Raw genomic sequence first — 20,000 nt, 5'->3', positions numbered from 1 at the left:
ACTTTACGTCTTTACTTTACTTTACTTTTGTCCCCAAGTTACCAAATGCCTTAGAAATGCACATATTTGTTTCTGCAGTTGAAAGGGTCTATAGGCCAATGAATATACAAGCCCCCCCACATGATTATTTGGGAAAAATCACTATTTTTGGTTTCAATATTGTTTGCATTTTTACTCTGTATTTCACCTTCTCTGTAGATGGCTTCTCTGTAGATTTTGCATTCTGTGTGAGCAATTTAGGGTTTTGTGTGTAGAGTTTTGAAAAATAGACACAAACTTTGTGTAAAGAGAATGTGTGTAAAGAGTTGTAAAAAACTGTTGGATACATTAAGTTCACTAATGGGACTGTAGGACTTAACAGCTTATGTGTTTTGGTTTGGGGTTGAGAGTAAGTATGTGCGAGAGAAGGTTGTCAGTGAGTTTGTGTATGTAAGCTTGTGTGTAGCTCTGGATGGATAGTGTGTGTGTGTGTGTGTGTGTGTGTGTGTGTGTGTGTGTGTATGTGTGTGTCATTGTCTGTGTGTGTGTGTGTGCGTGTTAGTGTGTTTGTGCGTTAGTGTGTGTGTGTGTGTGTGTGTGTGTGTGTGTGTGTGTGTGTGTGTGTGTGTGTATGTGTGTGTATGTGTGTGTGTGTGTGTCTGTGTGTGTGTGGCTTCCTGTCTTTGTTTTCTTTAGTGTGTGTTTTTTTTTTCTCTGGAGCGGAAGGAGTTATCCCTATAGAACTGCAGTTTCCATAGAAACCAGAGCCAGAGAGTTTCAATGGACTGTAGAGACAGGGACAAGAGAGAGAGAGAGAGAGAGAGAGAGAGAGAGAGAGAGAGAGAGTAAGGAATAGAGGGAGAGGTACAGTATATGGGGAGAGAGAGGAGAGATAGGAAAACAGGGAAAATACATGAAGAAATACAGTATAATAGATGCTCTGTGTTATGGCTCAGTTGGCAGTCAGTGTGTGTGTGTGTGTGTGTGTGTGTGTGTGTTAGGGATGAGAGCAGCTAAAAGCCATGGCTTCTAGAATATTCCATGAGCTCTGATGTTAAAACTATTAATCTGGGCTCAGTGGGCCAGAGCGCCTCATGCATATTTCAGCACAGACACACACAAATGAAGAGAGGAGGTTAGAGGGTTAGGAGGCTAGAGGAGGGGGAGAGAGAGAGAGAGAGATGGAAGGAGGGAGAGGGGATGAGAGAGGGATAAGAGGAGAGGTTTGGGGGAAGGACAAGGTCCACAATACTGGGTGAGGTCATGAGAGGTTGTAGGCGGTCACCGTGGAAACACAGCCAAGGGCTTTTTTAGAGAGAAAGCAAGTTCATTCTCAATTCCAGACACAGAGCTGACTCACTCCACTCCAAGCCAATCACTGCACAAGGTCAATCCATGCCTAACCAATCCAAAAACAGACTCATTTCACTCCCAACCAATGAGTAAGCAGACTGACCTTAGACATGGTTAATTATAGATGACTTTCAAAGATCTTAGCCATTCTACATAAAACCAATCGCTGAACAAACCCATTTTGCCAAGACCAATGAATCAGACAGACTCCACAATAAAGACTTAATGGACTCTGTGTACACTCAGCCAACCATAAACCTTGATATTTACTGTATGTGTGTGTGTGTGTGTGTATGTGTAGGTCGGTGGACACACCATGTTGCCGATTCGCTGGATGCCACCAGAAAGCATCATGTACAGGAAGTTCACAACGGAGAGCGACGTGTGGAGCCTGGGCGTGGTGCTGTGGGAGATCTTCACCTACGGCAAGCAGCCCTGGTATCAGCTTTCCAACAATGAGGTGCGTGACCCTTCACCTCCGACCTGTGACCCCCTCATCTCTATCCCTTTAACCCTGCTACTGGCCCCTCACCCGCCTCTAACCTTCATCCTGAGACCAGCAGTCTAACGCTAAAGTGGGCGGTTCCTCTCCACTGACCCCTGAAGTCTGACCCATAGGCTCTCGCCTTTCACTCTGGCACCAGCTGGTCAGTGGGTTTTAACCCTGTGAGCTCTAGCCTTTGCCCTCTCACCCCGAAATTTTGGAACCAGTCGTCTTACAAAGAGATCCACAGCCCATTCTCTCCCAATTAACCCCTCGCCTTGACCCCGCTTCTGTCATATTTGACCCCTTGACCCCGCTATTGTCATATTTGACCGTAGAATCTAAACTTGAACTTTTAATGTTGATTGTCCACATCTAATATTTGACCTCTCAATGATAGAATAGACTTAGCAGAATGCGCCAGTGTGAGTGTATGTGATCTGTGTGAGAGAGAGATAGAAAGAGACAAGAGTGAAAGAAAAGAGATAAATGTGTAAGTAGTGATATATATTTATTTGTGTGTGTGTGTGTGTGTGTGTGTGTGTGTGTGTGCACGTGGTTGCAGGTGATCGAGTGCATCACGCAGGGCCGGGTGCTGCAGAGGCCGCGCTGCTGTACTCAGGAGGTGTTTGAGCTGATGCTGGGCTGCTGGCACCGAGAGCCCCACATGCGCCTCAACATCCGACAGATCCACAGTCAGCTGCTCAGCCTGGCCAAGGCCTCACCTGTCTATCTGGACGTCCTGGGCTAGGACACACAGAGTGTGTGAGTGTGAGTGTGAGTGTGAGTGTGAGTGTGTGTGTGTGTGTGTGTGTGTGTGTGTGTGTGTGTGTGTGTGTGTGTGTGTGTGTGTGTGTGTGTGTGTGTGTGTGTGTGTGTGTGTGTGTGTGCGTGTGTGTGTGTGTGTTTGTGCGCATGTTAACTGGGACAGACAGCCCTATAGGAGCTGACCAAACACTGTTCATCAGAGTACCCATTCTTGCCCACACATTCTCTCTTCTCTCTCACTCCCTAAAAACACACACACACACACACACACACACACAAGCACACCCCAGGCAGAGAATGTCACATCAGACATTGTTCAGAGGATTAATGTGTGTGTGTGTGTGTGTGTGTGTGTGTGTGTGCAGAGGTGATGTATATTTCATTAAGAGGCTAACGCCCCCCATTAGCAGCTGTTCCCTGTAGAGAGACTGGGAGTCCCAGGGAGAGGAGTGGGAGGGCGGGAGCAGAAGACTGAGCAGGACGGAGAGGGTCAGGGGTCAGGAACGAAGTAGCCAATGAGGGGGGTCTGCAAGGACAGCCCATTTAAACTGACCTCCTATACGAAGCAGATCTATCACTACACACAGGCTAACTAATCTGTGTACAACACAGTTAGCCCCCACACATGCCGGCACAACTTTTCTTCTCTACGTAGCGCACAGCACATTTTTACCCATACAACATCTGAAGTCTATTACACAACTCTTTGTTAACGTCCTAACCAAGCTAGCCAATTACACAACAGCCATAGCTTGACTCCTCATTTCACATAGCCCAGCGGCTGGCTACCATACAACAGGACGCATCGCTAGCGATGCTAGCTTCACATTTCTCTCCACATCATTCTCAATCGTCTCTGATCTCAGACCAGTCCTTTATGTGGGACTCAGAAGCTGCCGCCACAGAACTACTGAATGTATGACACAAAATGGCTGATGCTGGTGATCGCCATGGTGATGAGGAGGACAATGAATGTTTGCTGTCAATGTCTTGACAATGTCTTTGTTAATACATCTTTCAAATGCATCAATGATTTCTCTTCATTTTTTATTTGTTTCAGTATTTAGAAAACGTAGTATTACTGTATCTCTTTATGTTTTGGACATATTTATTAAGTATTTATTCGGTATGATATACTCATTCGTGTTAATTTTAAATCATTACAAAGGTGTAAACTAGACTAGAACATGTAGACTAGAACCTGTATCCTTAACCCAAGACACAAACCTCACTGTGTGTTCTGATTTGAGATCAGTAAGGATGCTGTGGGTTCTGATTTGAGATCAGTAAGGATGGTGTCTGTTCTGACTGGAGGCCAGCACAGTCGATGTACAGGTCCCTCTGGTCAAGATATGGCTGCATATCTCAACAGTATTATCTGTATGTGTGCTAAGATCTCCACTCAAGGAGATCAGGGATAAGACTGTGATGATGAGCTGGCTTCTGGGGAGGAATGTTACACAACGTTTTCTAGGGCTCAGACTGGCCTTGGGCTTCAGCTGATACTCAGTAAACTGCTTCATCAGTAATTATTATCTGTAGAAACTGTCTCTGTTTGCTGAAAATATTTACACTGAGGGCCCTTAGGTTTGTTTGTGTGTGCGTGTGTGTGTGTGTGCATGTGTGTATGTATGTGTGTGTTCCATGGAGCCATCTTTGATGGGAATTTTGAATAGCCTACAAGCACACAAAGCATTCAAGACTTTCCTCCCCAACCCCTAACCCTTGATTCCTAGCCCTGCCCTCCTCTCATGTACATAATGTATAAATAAACCTGATCTAGGGATGACAGTGGATCTGTTGTGAAGGCTGACAGGGCTGAAGGGAGAGACAGTGAACCAGATTGAGGTTGGCGATGGTGGACATGCCTTGGGGGCATTAATGGACTTGGCTCAGGGGAGGCTCGGACATGATAGTGGGCTTACGGAAGGGCTGACCGTGGACTCACCCTGAGGATGATCTGCGAGCTGATCTACACTGGACTTTTTAAGGACATTCTGACCAGGGTGGAGATGGGATCATGTGATGTCCAATAAACTTCTACTGCTCCACACATCCACAAAGTTCCAACTGTCCTGACCAACTTAAGCCGGTGGTTTCATATGGACTTTGGTGATGCAAAGCTCTGCCCTTGATTGTAATAGAGCATGTTTTCATTGCTGCGGATGGACAGACAATCAAACATATAACATAACAGCTGAACTTATTTAGAGTGCATTCAGTCCAGTTCTTTAGTACATGTTTGAGTATACAAAACGGAGTGACAGCCATTGCTGTTTATTATTTAACAGACACACATGCACGCTGCAGTGAACCTGAATTCTATTTGAGACTGACTTTTCTTTGGTATTATTGTTATTTCAGTGAAAGAATTTCAGTTATGTGTTATTTCAGTGAAACACGCACGCACACGCACACACTTTCTCTCTCTCTCTCTCTCTCTCTCTCTCTCCCTCTTTCTCTGATTCTCTCACACATACCCAACAAATACAGACCAAATCAACAGACATTTGATTCTCAGTTTATATGGCACGGCCAACTGCAGTGTGCTTTCCACAGTTTTCCAGTAACTCACACAACCTCAGTGAAGGCAGAGCAGGGATGGCTATGGTAGTCATCTGATTCTACTGTGTGATAGTGTGTGTCTGTGATCAGATCCTATCGTATGAGAATGTGTTTATGTGATCCGATCAGATGTACTGTAGTAATGCTGTATTTAATAAAAGCCTTCTGTTGTCCCTCATCAATGCACCGGTCAGTGTGTCAGACTCACTGCAGATAGCAGCTCCACCACTCTCTTCCTCTCATCTTCCTCTCTCCTGGACACACACATGGGCACATACACACACATGGGCACATATACACACATGGGCACATATACACACATGGGCACATATACACACACATGGGCACATATACACACACATGGGCACATATACACACATGGGCACATATACACACATGGGCACATATACACACACATGGGCACATATACACACATGGGCACATATACACACACATGGGCACATATACACACATGGGCACATATACAGTGCACACACGGAGAAACACTCATTTCAACATGCACTCACAAAACCTTAAGCAAACCAAAGCATAACGTGTTCTGTCATGTTATGCTTTGGTATTCTGTCAAATTTGTTCATTGTCTACACTTACAAATACATATTATTGAGCAAATACATAAATACAATCTACTCCTGCATAGACAGACACACGAATGCCAGCCGCATCCATTTTAATCAGCTACTTGTCTTTAGTGGTGAAACAGAGAACAGAGGCAGTAATCTCATTAGGGAGATCAATACCAGAGAGATGGACGCAAGAAGAGCCTTAATGTGTCATGCTGTCTGGACACACGCAGTCAGCACACACACTCAAACTGATAAATACATACACACATACCACAGCACAAATCATATTCAGAGTATTTTTGTGAAGTGTATTGATTAAAAGTAATATCATGTATGTGTGTGTGTGTGTGTGTGTGTGTGTGTGTGGGGGGGGGGGGGTTGACCTTAAAAAGAATCAAACCCAGGCACCAAATGATAATGTTATTATTGGCATCTGTTTTGTAAGAGGGACTGTATTCTGTGTTTGCAGCTCATTAACCTTCAAATAAAAAGTCAGTCTCATCAAAATGGCACCCCTCGTGCAAAACAAAAATCAGACCAAACACCCAAACTCAAAGCCCAAGCTCCAAAACAAACCCTCCACTCGACAAACAGCCAACTCAAACAGGCAACAAGGTTCAACCATTAAAAAAAAAAAAAGAATACACATTATACACGATACAAACATCCGCCTCTTTCTATAAGCATACTTTAAAAACTTAAGTTACCAAATAGCACACTTACTGACCCAATCAAACAGCTATGTGTTTATTAGATAGTAAAAAGTGATTTGTCGAATGGTAATGTTGTGGCATATTCTTCAGCTGTGATGTAGACTGTGAGGTAAGGTTGGGCAGAGCGCAGGGGGGGGGGGGGGGATTATGGGGGGGGTTGTGGTCCCTCAGACGATCAGGAGCTCTGCACTCGTTTATTTGATGCTCTTTCTGACTGGCATGCACAAAGAGTAATGAGTCAACTGATCAATGAGCCAATCGATGGCTTGTTTTGACATCGGACATTAAGCCCTAACTAATTGCTGCATGGCTAAAGGCTTTTAAAAACATATCCAGTGTACTCAACACATACACACACACACACACACACACACACACTCACAAGCACACACTCATAAATGAGGGCGACAGAGCACTCAATAATACAATAACACAGAGAGTAGGGAAAGAAGTCAATAATACACACACACACACACACACACACACACACACAAACACACACACGGCAAAGCTGTAAATGTCTGTTTGCTCCAGGCAGTACTTCTGCAGAACCCATTTCATCTCTGCCCTGTGGAGATGAATCTATAGTCCTCAACACGGGCATGTGTGTGTGTGTGTGTGTGTGTGTGTGTGTGTGTGGTTCAGAGCCTAGGGGTTACAGTAGAAAAACCATCAAATTCACCGAGGCACTGATGGGTTCTTCATTATAAAAACCACTAAACACTGGCCTGAGAACAGATAAAGCTTAGCACAAAACCACAGTCTTCCTGGGATGGTTTTTAAGTAACTGATCTTCAAACAGCCCCATGAACAATTACATGACTCGATTGATTGACAGCTATTTTAAAAAGTTCAAGCTTTCAGACAGGTGGGTATTAAAACTTGAGTGGGGATGTGTGCGATGTGGTGTATAAATCTTTCTGTGGGCATCTTGATGACATTAGCCAGCCCACCAGCAGGTTTCTTGGTGACCCATTTACGCATCCCCACCCCCCACCCACCTACCCCCCTCCCCTGACATATCCTCTACTCTAACTGCACTTCTGGAGGTAAATAATTAATCATACAATAGATCAAATAATTTCTCTTGGACGAATAAATAATTCACAAATCCATAAAGGATATTTGGACATTATAGAGTCAGATTGGTGCAGACCATGTATTGCATGTTGTGTTTTGCTTGGGTCTGCCTAGTTTGCATTCAGGAGCTGTATGCATGTGATGCAACAGAGAAAAGCCAGCCTATCCCCAATACAAGACGTCACAACAGAAAAGAGCTTTGTACTTTTGTTTTCTTAATGACAGAAGTGCCACACACACACACACACACACACACACACACACACACACACACACACACACACACACACAAAGAAACTCATTTAGCAGAAATAGAGTGCAGCATTTATTGTCTGGCCCCTGCCCTGCAACTGGGAGGTGCCTTCATGGGATGGCGTCAGATGATCGACTCCCAGAGCAGATGCCGTGCAGACACACACTCAGGTAAGCACATCTTTACCTCCTGACCTCCACAAACACACACACACACACACACAGCCACCATACTGCACATGCACACACATGGGCGTTTGGAAAGGGATGCATAAAGGAAATACTGTATGGAGGAATATGTGTAACTGGGTGACAATGTATATGTTTTAATGGAAATGGGTGATTGAGATGGTGACTGTGTGTATTAGTGCATATCAATTTGAGGGTGTGCCTTTCACAGTTTTTCACAATTGCTAAAACACTAAACTCCATTCTCTGAACCAAATGCTCAGCTGCCTGAACACATTTATTGAATCAATCACACTTTTGGCAAAACCATAAACAGTTTTCACATATAAAACACAATCTGCAGATCTCATAGACTCTTTTTGCAAAACTCTAAACACATTATTGTGTAGTAAAACACATTTTGCACTGTGATGCATTTGTGATGCATAATGATAACGCCAAAGAAAGCACAAATGTCAAACAACTCAAAATTGGTCACACTTGTTTCAAATGATATGACAACCAATATATGTTAGTTCAGAGTGCAAACAGGTTTCTGAACAGTGCAGGTTCATATAAAAAATGGACAGAAACTATAAGTGAGGCATTAGAGTGCATAGACTCTATAATGTCCTTTTCATTTACAGTACTGAAATTCCTTTTCCAGTATAGTTTTTACAATTGCTAAAACACATTTTGTTTATTAAACCTTCCACCCTTTTCTCAAAACTGTAAACACAAACCCCTATTCTCAATCCTTCTTACTATTTTTACTGGATTCACAATCCACCGATTTATGAAATCTTTTTTGTTGTTTTTTTAGACGTAAAGTGCATTTACTGTATTGTAAACACAGTTCTCCTGGACCTATATGCGCTGCCCTGAACACTGTGTTTTCCATGTGTAATGACTGCTTTCATTTTGACTGCTGTGAGAGATGATCTGAAGACATTGTTTGGTTTTGAGCACAGGTACAACTGTTTCAGTTTTTCAGAGGTTTTGTGAATGTAGTTTTGAGATTTGGGGTTTATGTTAACAGTTTTGAGAAAATGTGTTTTAGCAATTGTGAAAAAAACTATACTGTAGGCTCCATATGTATCATATATATCAGCCTGAGTGTATCAGTGGTGTAGTGTTGTATCAGCCTGAGTGTGTCAGTAGTTTAGTGATGTTGCACATGTTCTGGATGTTCTACATGTGCTACTGGATGATGCTGTTGCTGTGAGTGTGTTACTAGCTAAATGCTTATGCATGTGTGTGTGTGTGTGTTGGCAAGCCCAGCTGCTGGGTTAATTGGGGGTCTTGTTTAAAGAGGCTTCCTGTGGAAGCAGCAGCTCTTTGTGCTCCTTTCCACCGTTTTACAAAACATCTGAATGACACAGGAGAGAGGGAGGGAGAGAAAGAAGGAGAGAGAGAGATGGAGAGAGGAGGAGAAGGCGAGGAGTTCTAGTTTGCATTCCAGAGCCGGATTAACATTCCACTGTCGCTCTACGCAACCAGCAGCTCTCCCGGCACCTTCCCCTCTCTCCCTCTCTTGTCCTCTTTTATGTCCACACGGCCAATTAGCAGGCGTGTGGAAGTGTGCGAGCGTGAGAGACCGGAGCGGCAGAGCGCTTCCCATCACAGCGCCGAGACAAGGATCTCATCACTTTCTTTCTTTCTCTCCCTCCCTCTACTCCCATACCCCCCCCCCCCCGTTTTCTTTTCAGTACCTCTCCCTCCTCCGCTCGCTCCCTGAGAGCCGTTCCTCTCCCACTGCTGGCAGCGCTGGCGGGGTTGGCACGGCCGTCTCTCCCAGCGCCTGCTGCTCCCCATGACTCCGGGTGATTGACAGGCCAAGGTCCGGGGTCATTTGGACGCCGCCTGTCTAGGGGCTCCAGCTCCCCCTGCTGTTCAAATGGGGAATCTTGTCTGCTGGTGTGCAGCTTCACTCGGGCTTCGACTCCAACAGCAGCACTATTACAGCAAGGTCCACATGGGAGGACTCCAGTTCTAATGTCTACAGAGACAGACACCATTTTTGGATGCAGAAAATAGCACAAATGAATTATGTTTCATCACAGTACAAAAAGTAAAATAGCTTAAATGCGGTGAGCTTTCCTTTTTCACTTATAAGATTTCCCCAAATAAATGTCAAGACTGTGACAAGCTATTGAGTTTTGTTTACCAAATAATGGCCAGATTCCATTCAAGATTCCACTTCATCCATATCCATATACCCTACCTGACTGCACAAGCCTGAATCGCCTCATAAGCGAAATCAGGTGCACTAACTCAGGAGCACCTTTAGGTCTGTAAATCTCTGCCCTCGAGAGCACCTTTGTCCTGCAGTGTCATTGTTATGAACCTGAACTCAGCAGGTCACATTACAGAACGAGTCATGAACAACAAAGATTAATAGATCTGAAGTAACAGTATCAGGTGTGGCTGTTCTTACATTTCTTTCAATATATGGCTTTAAGGGGGATCATAAATAAACCAAGTGGCACTGGGCCAATGAGGTAGAGAGACGAGCAGCAAGTGAGAGAGCCAGGAACAGTGAGACAGGTGAGATGAGAGTGAGACAGAAAAAGAGAGACACGGAGGTCGTGAGGAGGCTGAGCAGTGGCCAGGCAGTCTCCTGCTTTTATTTCCCATAATTCCACTGACGTCGTTCACATGTTACGTAGCGCCATCAAAGCTAACATCACATTTTATTTTGTGTATTACTCTCCACACAAATATTTGGGCACTTCCAACAATCATTTCCCACAAACACGCACGCTAGCTTACTTTACAGTCACTCTCACACTCTCACTGGACGTGGTGACACAGGGGTTTATCACAAAAATCAATAAAACAAAGAAATAAATTAAGAAAGGCAACATTGAGAATCCATGCACTACTGTACAAGAACAACCCAAAATATCTACAGCTAAAACAAACAAAGACAAACAAACAAAAAAAGATATCCTTTCCCAATGGAACATCGTCTCCACAGCAACAATATCTCCACGGGCATGTCGTCTCCATGGGGACATTGTTACAATGACATCATCTCCCAAAGATAGGTGCAGAGACAGAAAGTAGTACAGGTATGTGTGTGTGTGTGTTGTGTGCACAAATCACTGTCGTGAAGTAACATAGACCCATCAGGAAAAACACTTGGCAGGAGAGCCCTACCGACCTGGCTTAGTGCATGGGTACACTTCTATAGGCTTTAGAGGAGGGTGAAAGGCTTTATAGTACATTCATGTTCTTTGTATTTCATGTGTGTGGACATGTCCTACATGTTCTACTTGTGTAATTCTGCAGCAGGTCTAATATGCAGTCTGTAATATGCATACAGTCATACTCTAAGAGTATATATGTGTTGGTGTGTGCGCATGGTTTGGAATACTGTTGATTCATAGTTACGTGTTGTTCTATCCTGTCATGGTAACAGGGCCATTCAGGTGTTCAAAGGTGAGGCAAAAGTGGTCAGTTGACCTGGTGATACAGAGGTGTTCAAGTAACACAGGTGCTCAGGTGTTCAGGTACCTAGATAAGCCTGTTCAGGTTATCACATGAGTCTGAGTTCCAGTAAGGCTGAGCAGTAAGGTGAGGTGAGTGTTCGGGTTAAAACCGGGCTACTGGACGATGATGGTGGTCAGGAGTGCGGGCCAGACAGCGTGAGTATCGGCGGGTTTGGTTTTGGTGTCCTGGCAAGTCTGGGTGTATAATGTGCGAATGCTCAGGTTGGGGCTGAGGGGACGTTCAGCTGAGCGCGTCCCTATCGTTGAGCTCGGAGTCGGACAGCGGCTCGGCGGGGTCTTGAAGGTCATGGTCAGTGTCACTCTCGGCGCTGTAGTCCACCTCCTCCAGCACCGGCTCATCTTCGGCCAACACGTACGTGGTGGGGCTGTCGATCAGTCGGCAGAGAGAGCGGTCAATACAGTGAGCCACCACGATATTATAACCATCTTAAAAGCAAGACTTCCTTTTAGACTAGTGTAATCTTACACATAATATGCACGTAATTAACATTCTTACGTTAAATTGGCTGATATTTAGCATACGCTTTTATCCAAAGCAACATGGATTTGCAACAGTGGGAATGGAACCCAGGTCAGTTGATTGGCAGTTCCTATTGCTCCACCACTACACCTGTACAAGATTCTACACATGTACAGTAATGCATCACACATCCTAGTGGTCCTTTGTGCAACTCTGATGCAAATAAAGCTATGTTAATATTTATGTGCCGTCAGATGTGCCGGGCAGAAAGGCTAGGCAATATGTTTGCCATCATGCTATGATGAAGTTATGATGGATAATGTTAGGTACCAACATTGTGGATAAGACTAGGATAATAATCACGATTTTGCAGTTGTGGTGAAAGGCAGATTTGACCTAAGTTGGGGAAATGGCAAAAAACCGACTATGAATACGGCTGATTGATGTCTACTGAAAGAGTAGAGTGTTCGGAGAGCAAGTATGCTTTTCAAAAGCATGACTGATCACTTCCAAGACTATTTGTGAAAATTCGGTAATTAGGTTTTCAAATGGAAAACAGTTATTCATAGAACTAGCATATTTAGCCGTATAGCTTACTATCCTCTAGTGTTCTCCATTCTCTCTCTCTATGAGAGTTTCCTTGGCTTTATTTTTTTGTGGCACATGTAGTCTATTTTCAGTAGCTCATCACCTAGGATCGTTAGAGGAAGCCTGTTTGACACTGCAGCTCATCTAACCAGAAATTCCGCTCATAAAAATTCACACTCCAAATAAAACTATTAGCACCAGCTTTTACGAGACCAACACCATTACTAATAGTAACACGTCATGATATCAACACTTGCACTCGGTTATTAGCAGTTCTGGCATTTTGCTTACTATTTTAGCTCGTAAACTCTAGACACATCTACTCTAGACAAATTTAGTAGCTTGTTTATGTTATTAACACCCATTGGCATGACTGACTCTACAGTTCACACCTATTCAAATATTCTCACCTCATGCTTATTAACACAGCTTCTTATGTAATGGCACTGTTATCCCTGTTAATAACATCCTCTGATGGGCCTTTAACCCTCCTGTGTATTAGAACCAGTCTGGTTTAGGTGTATACGTTCTACTGTGTATTAGAACCAGTCTGGTTTAGATGTATACGTCCTCCTGTGCATTAGAACCGGTCTGGTTTAGATGTATACGTCCTCTTGTGTATTAGAACCAGTCTGGTATAGATGTATACGTCTTCCTGTGTATTAGAACCGATCTGATTTAGATGTATATGTTCTACTGTGTATTAGAACCGGTCTGGTATAGATCTATACGTTCTACTGTTCTGATGCGGGTTGGTGTCTGCAGTGGGGCAAGATGTGATGCGGGTAGGTGTCTGCAGTGGGGCAGGATGTGATGCGGGTAGGTGTCTGCAGTGGGGCAGGATGTGAACACGCTTGGGCTGAGGGCTCATGAGGTTAGATCAGAATGAGATATATCATGGGACTGTGGGAGAGTATATTTAACTTCTTACCCCTCCGCACATATTTGACCAGAGTGGGTATTTAAGTAGCTGTGTTTGTGTGTTGTGTGTGGGTGTGTCTTGTATGTGTGTGTGGGTTGGGTGTGTCCTTATCCCTTCTCCACTCTCTTTCCTGGTCTCTCTCTCTCTCTCTCTCTCTCTCTCTCTCTCTCCTTTTCCTTTCTGCACCCTCTTTCCATCCCTCCGTCTCCCCATCCTTCTCTGGGGCAGGGGAGAGGTGATGAGGTTTTTATGGCTGCTGGTTAAGTGGTTTAAGTGGTCTGTGTTGTGTGTGTATGTGGTGGTAAGGGGTGTGGGGCAGGGAGGCCCAGACGCTTTTGAGCCTTTTAATGCTTTAATGGTGCGGTCAGTGCTGTAACATGATCCCCCCCCAGCTCGTTAAAGAGACTGAAAGTGGATTATGAGTATGGGTGGTGCGCGTGCATGTGTGTGGGTGATTACCGATATAATGAGGAGAGAATAGACCAGAGTGGTTTTCTTGAGTGAAGTGTTAAGATCCCTGAGAGGCTGGACACTCCACCATTACTGTCCATTAGACAACAGTTTATGCAAGAGTGTGTGTGTGTGTGTGTGTGTGTGTGTGTGTGAGTGATATACAGACACACACGCACATTTAAATTCCAGAATCTTCTGAGACTGTGATATCATAGTAGTATGGGGTAGCCAGACACGCCCAAATAGAGAGATGGCTGGATGGACTGATTGACAGATCAATAGATCAATATCAACATCTTTGGTGTCCATATCCTTTGTCCTGAACTAAGATGTCCTAAAAACATATTGTTTATGTATGTATAACATACACATTATGTCTACGCATTTACAGAGTTGTGCAAGTGTGTGTTACCTGGTAGTGACATTGACATGGTAGCGGTGCGTCTCGATGAGCTCGTTCTCGGCCTCCAGCAGGTGAGTGTGTGTGTGAGAGTGTGTGTGCAGCTCCAGCGGCGACGTGAGTCTGTGCAGTCGGAGTAGCGCCACACACAGCTGAGCCCCCATCTCCTCCAACTCACGTGTGCCTATCTGCAAACCCTGTACACACACACGCACACACACACACACGCGTGCATGCACACACAAGTACACACATACACATACACACGCTCGCACACACACACACACATACACACACACACGCACAAAAACAAACAAACCTGCATTAAGAACCGCATTCTCATCAACACCCTGCACACTCATCCCTTAATTAAATTCCCAGAAACTGAATTCCAATTTTCAATGTGTACGCGTCCTCTGTCCTTGTTCCTCCAGCTCATGTCCTGGACATCCGTCCAAGATTGGAGTCATTACGGACGTCTCATTTCACTGAATGCTCTCAGAGGAACTGGGAACCAAAGAGAGAGGACCACTAAGTGCGGAAACAGAGAAGCATCCTACATGGAAGCGGTTTTAATCGGAATGTGTGACGCATTGCACAATGTGGAAAATCCCCTCCACTTTCTTCACATCTGTCAACCTCCAGAACAATAACATAAAATACCTAAATCCAACTTACTACACCTAAAATAAGAAATAGCAGTAAATTATGTCACACCACAGAGGAAATATTCAGAATACATGGCGTTTAAATGTCACCTATGCCAAACTCAGCACTATAAGTTGTTTATAAATGTCACCTGTACCAAATTCAACACTATAAGTGGTTTATAAATGTCACCTGTACCAAATTCAACACTATAAGTGGTTTATAAATGTCACCTGTACCAAACTCAGCACTATATACACAACACAGCTGGCATAGCGCTCCACTGGCTCAAGAGGAAGATCTAAGCTCCATGGCCGGCTAAACCAGGTCTGCAACTGAAGCAGTCCCCTCGCGGAGCGTAGAAATAGCTGTAGACTAAGACGGTCTAACTTCTTTCGAACGTACAGGTATGCACTGCTATCACGTCTGGTGTAGCCAGTTCCATTGATTATAGTGGAAGCTGATTGTTGCAGCAGACGCTATGCAGCCTCCCTGTCACACAGCTGGCACGGTGCTCCTCTGACTCTAGAAAAAGAGCTACACTCTAATACAGTGCTCCTCTGACTCTAGAAAAAGAGCTACGCTCTAACACAGTGCTCCTCTGACTCTAGAAAAAGAACTATACTCTAACACAGTGCTCCTCTGACTCTAGAAAAAGAGCTATGCTCTAACACAGTGCTCCTGACTCTAGAAAAAGAGCTATGCTCTAACACAGTGCCACCCCAGGGAGCACACATAATGTTACAGGACACAGGGTATCTTCACGGCACTGTAAGTCACATGTAAGTCAAATTAAAAATGACACTGGAATTTAATAAATTAATAAAAGTAAATGAGAAGTAAACAAAAAATTTGGACTTGGTCAAGCTAGCCAGGCCTTTACATCAGACAATTCTCATAAAAACATTAGCTAATTCACCATAAGTGCATGAATCAGTGTCTTAAATGGCTAATAATCTATTTTGTAATACTGACGCTTGGATGCAAGCCGGCTCTTTGGTTATCATGAAATATGTACACAATCATTAAGATTCATGCAGAGCATGAATCCTGCTGTACATCTTGTGCTTTAAAAAATTTGCTCAATAACATTTCCTGAGGAATCACTGGCTCCTGGCTGCACTGTTATTTTTATGACCGGGTCAGTGCTTCTATGCATAGTTTACCTCCCCCGGGGAAATAGAACATGCCCTCCCTGTAATTTCACTCGGGCGCCAATCAGACATGGATCCAAAAAACATACCTCAAAATTACCCAGGGATTACTAGAGAAGGCGAAAAGCGAGATTTTGAAACAGTACAGTCCCTTGACTCAAAATATCATAGAATATCAGTTGATAGATCTGACACATAAGCCAATCTCAACACTGCTATAGAAGAAACGGTTTGGGGGAGAACATTCTAAAAACGAGAATAGAATATCAATGGGTCGTTTCAAATGGACATGTAGAGGATGTGTTCCCACACAGAAGTGTTCCGAAGCACACGCCACGCCTTTTAACCCCATCACAACTACTGTAGCTCACATGAACATTTAATCTCCATCTGTACCGTGATGCAAATAATTTTAGTTGTGTTTAAAGACTAGCTTAGCCATGTGGCCTCTCTTAGCTTTAAAACAAAGACACCCTCCCCTCCCCCAATGAAATGCTAATGTACTGGTTCTAAGGGCTATCAGATCCACAAGACAAAGGATGTTACCTTGATATAATGTATCCATGTGTCATGAAATGTAAATATATTCATGTTTGGTATCATTGTAATAGTCTCAGTACAAGGATTGTAATGATTTGATTGTGAGAATGTTTGGAACATTCTATAAGTAATATTTATGGTATATAAGATATCCCTCCTCATGTTCTTCAGATAGGTGTGAAGTAGGTGTGTCTGATGCCAAGTGGAGAACCAACCAAGTGGGCTTGTTTTGCCTCCAATTCTCCTTTGTTTAACCCATACAAAAGTGACCAACTTGCAATGTTTGTCAGACTAAGAAGAACTAGAACATGGAGAACTGAAGGAGAGGGAGAGAGAGAGAGAGAGGTTGATCCACAGAGGCCATGGCCTGTGCCATGGCCTACAGAGACCATAGACCATTTTCTTACCCTCTCTGCTTGTAACAGAATAAAGCCTGGATCCTGATCTTTCATCGTCCTGATTGAGTCTTAAGAGAAATATGGTAGTAAAAATATACTATCAACCGCTACTATACAGTATAGTCATCACAAGAGGCATATCACACATAATAGTGAAAGTTGTCATCAGCCTTTTTAGAAAAATACTTTTCTGACACACACACACACACACACACACACACACACACACACACACACACACACACACACACACACACAATACCCCTGCATTTGGGCATTACAAACAGGTTGGAGGCTCGATGCTAAGTAATAATAGTTCACGTTATTACACTCAAAGGCAGGACACTAATGTGCCCCAATTGTCATGATTCCAGTTGTTGTTCCTCTCTTCATCTAGCACTTGCCTCTCAGCTATCCCTCCGTTTCCCTATCTCCTATGTCATATGAGCCTTCTTCTCTTCTCTTCCACTCTCTCCTCATCTGTTCTTTCCTCTCTTCTTCGTCCCCTCTCATGTCCCCTCTATCGTTCCCTTTCTGCAGCAAAACATGAGCTATCCTTCCAGAGCGTTCTTTTTATTATTACATTACATTTAGCAGACACTTCTTGACCAAAGTGACTTACAACTTGAATTTCCCCTGGGGATCAATAAAGTATCTATCTATCTATCTATCTATCTATCTATCTATCTATCTATCTATCTCTACATATGTCAGCTATATTACAAGGGATCACATTCTCTGAATGCTGAGCAAAAAAGTCTGTGTGTGTGAGTGTGTGTCTGTGTGTGTGTGTTTATGTGTGAGTGTGTGTGTGTGTGTGTGTGTGTGTGTGTTTCAAGCTACTCTCCAGTGCCCTCTGCTGTGCAAGAATGAGTGTGATTCCTTTCTGACCAGAACATTCAGAGATGGGCCTTTGGATGGCAGTCAGGGAAGTAGCGATGACTGGGTGGGGTCTGTACATGCAAGCCAAGGACACAATATTATGGGACGTTCTGCCTTCACACCATGATCTACTTCAGTCACGCAACAGATGTTTTCCACTAGTGGAATAGAGAGCTTACTTTTCCATGGTGGCTGTTTTGGGAGGAGACTGCTGTCGTCATGGGAGTACAGCTCATTGACTTTTCAAGGTAGGGTCAAATGATGCATCCCACAACTATGTTTCCCACAATCGGAGTTATGTCTTTGTTCTATATGCTTCTAATCTAACTAATCTAGAGTTAATCAGTCACATGTACAGGTGCACAACTAACACATCAGTAATACATTCAGATTCAACCAACAAATTCACTTCCTAACACACACAAATTCATTTTTTCACACACAAATTCACACACACACACACACACACACACACACACACACATAAATATGCTGTCTGAATTCAGCATTAGACCCACATCACACACACACAAATAAATTTTTTCACACACACACACACACACACACACTCACACACACACCTTGTATTTGCCCTGGTCACAGCCGCAGAGCGTGCTCTCCATGGTGTAGCTGCGCTGGACGCCCAGTTCCCTCCACACCACCACGCGAGCCGTGGCCTCTTTGCTGCGCTCCACCACAAAGCTGCAGCTGGACATGCTGAAGGCCGGCGCCAGCTGGGACAGCAGCTTCGGCAGCGTCTGCAAGAGCACAGCACAGATACATTCATACAAAGCGCTCATCTGTGTCTGTGTCTGTGTGTGTGTGTGTGTGTGTGTGTGTGTGTATGTCTGTGAGTGTGTGTCTGTGTCTATTAGGTCTGTAACGATACACGAACCTCACGACTCGGTTTGTATCACGATTTTTGACCCACGGTTTTGGAACCTCGATTTTTTCTTTTCTTTTTTTTTTGGGGGGGGGGGGCTAGACATTTTATTTAATAACATTTCAATAGCCTACCTTAGAACACCAGAGGATTACAATATAATATAACATATATCTATATAATTTTATATCCTGATATAAAAAGAGAGAATACTGAATGTCTGTCTGACAGCACACTTTATGCAGATTAGCCTATAGCCTAAGCCTACTACTTCTATTGCAACTCTACCTCTTTAATTCAGCTGTCTGATTGAAGCCCGGAAATATTGTACACAAAGTACTATAGTTGGCTAGCTTATCATAGTCGACTGATTGAACTGTTCAGTTTCCCCATGTGTGTTTAAATTTCAAGGCGAGGGAGGGAGGGCGAGAGAGAGCAGGGCAAGGAGAGGTATACTTCTATACTGTTTGGTAAAGTTAAACTCACATAGTCTACAATGAAAGCAACGAGAGGTATGAAATCATGATTTATTTATTTATTTTTGGACAAAGTAGGCTACAGGTAGGCCTAAGTAAAGCGGGAGATGTGTGTTGCTTATGCGGCCGCGTAAGCTGCAAAGCACTGCATGAAACACTAAAAAGGGTGTGTCTGCCTTTTCACACCGCAAACACATCACGAACACAGTTTAGTGGATATAGAGTGTTGCAATTTCGGTTTCAAGTCGCATATCGTTACAGCCCTAGTGTCTATGTGTGTGTGTGTGTGTACCCTGTAGCCCAGGTCTTCGTGTAGTTCACATGAGGGGGCGTTGATGTTTGTCTGCCAAACTGTCTCCTTGAGACTGCAGCCATACATGAAGACATTCTTCTTACGGGAGTGGCCATGGTAATCACAGAACACCTGCGCACACACACACACACACACACACACACACACACACACATTTAACATTACCATATTTAAATGTCTCCCAAATGAGCTACTGAAGTCTCTCCCATGTCATAAGACAAAAGAGCTACAAGAACACTGGTGTTCACATAATTCTACAGTGCACTGGACAGAAATAGTTAGTGGACAGTAAAACTGACATGGCTCATTCCAGTATAAGTATTAGTATAAGTATATATACTCTTTTGATCCCGTGAGGGAAATTTGGTCTCTGCATTTATCCCAATCCGTGAATCAGTGAAACACACTCAGCACACAGT

The 20,000-nt window shown here is 43.8% G+C and overlaps 2 protein-coding genes across 5 annotated transcripts in view; one reads left to right on the top strand and one right to left on the bottom strand.

Annotated features, from left to right (window-relative positions):
- The window catches only part of ntrk2a (neurotrophic tyrosine kinase, receptor, type 2a), a 33,914-nt gene extending 28,598 nt beyond the window's left edge, over window positions 1–5,316 (top strand). For both annotated transcript variants that reach the window (XM_042101812.1, XM_042101811.1), the window contains 2 exons: window positions 1,634–1,792; window positions 2,382–5,316. In XM_042101812.1, the coding sequence (XP_041957746.1) occupies window positions 1,634–1,792; window positions 2,382–2,567 (345 nt within the window). In that variant the 3' untranslated portion in view covers window positions 2,568–5,316. The remainder of the gene's footprint in view (window positions 1–1,633; window positions 1,793–2,381) is intronic.
- A 5,226-nt stretch (window positions 5,317–10,542) lies between these two features.
- agtpbp1 (ATP/GTP binding carboxypeptidase 1) overlaps window positions 10,543–20,000 on the bottom strand; it is a 33,902-nt gene continuing 24,444 nt past the window's right edge. For all 3 annotated transcript variants that reach the window (XM_042101483.1, XM_042101485.1, XM_042101484.1), the window contains 4 exons: window positions 19,561–19,692; window positions 18,491–18,667; window positions 14,300–14,484; window positions 10,543–11,829 (listed from right to left, as the gene is read on the bottom strand). In XM_042101483.1, coding sequence (XP_041957417.1) covers window positions 11,685–11,829; window positions 14,300–14,484; window positions 18,491–18,667; window positions 19,561–19,692 — 639 coding nt within the window. In that variant the 3' untranslated portion in view covers window positions 10,543–11,684. The remainder of the gene's footprint in view (window positions 11,830–14,299; window positions 14,485–18,490; window positions 18,668–19,560; window positions 19,693–20,000) is intronic.

This window comes from Alosa sapidissima, chromosome 8 (genome assembly GCF_018492685.1).
Source record: "Alosa sapidissima isolate fAloSap1 chromosome 8, fAloSap1.pri, whole genome shotgun sequence".
In the NCBI taxonomy this organism is placed as follows: Eukaryota; Metazoa; Chordata; class Actinopteri; order Clupeiformes; family Clupeidae; genus Alosa; species Alosa sapidissima.
This window is presented reverse-complemented; position numbering and strand designations above follow the sequence as displayed.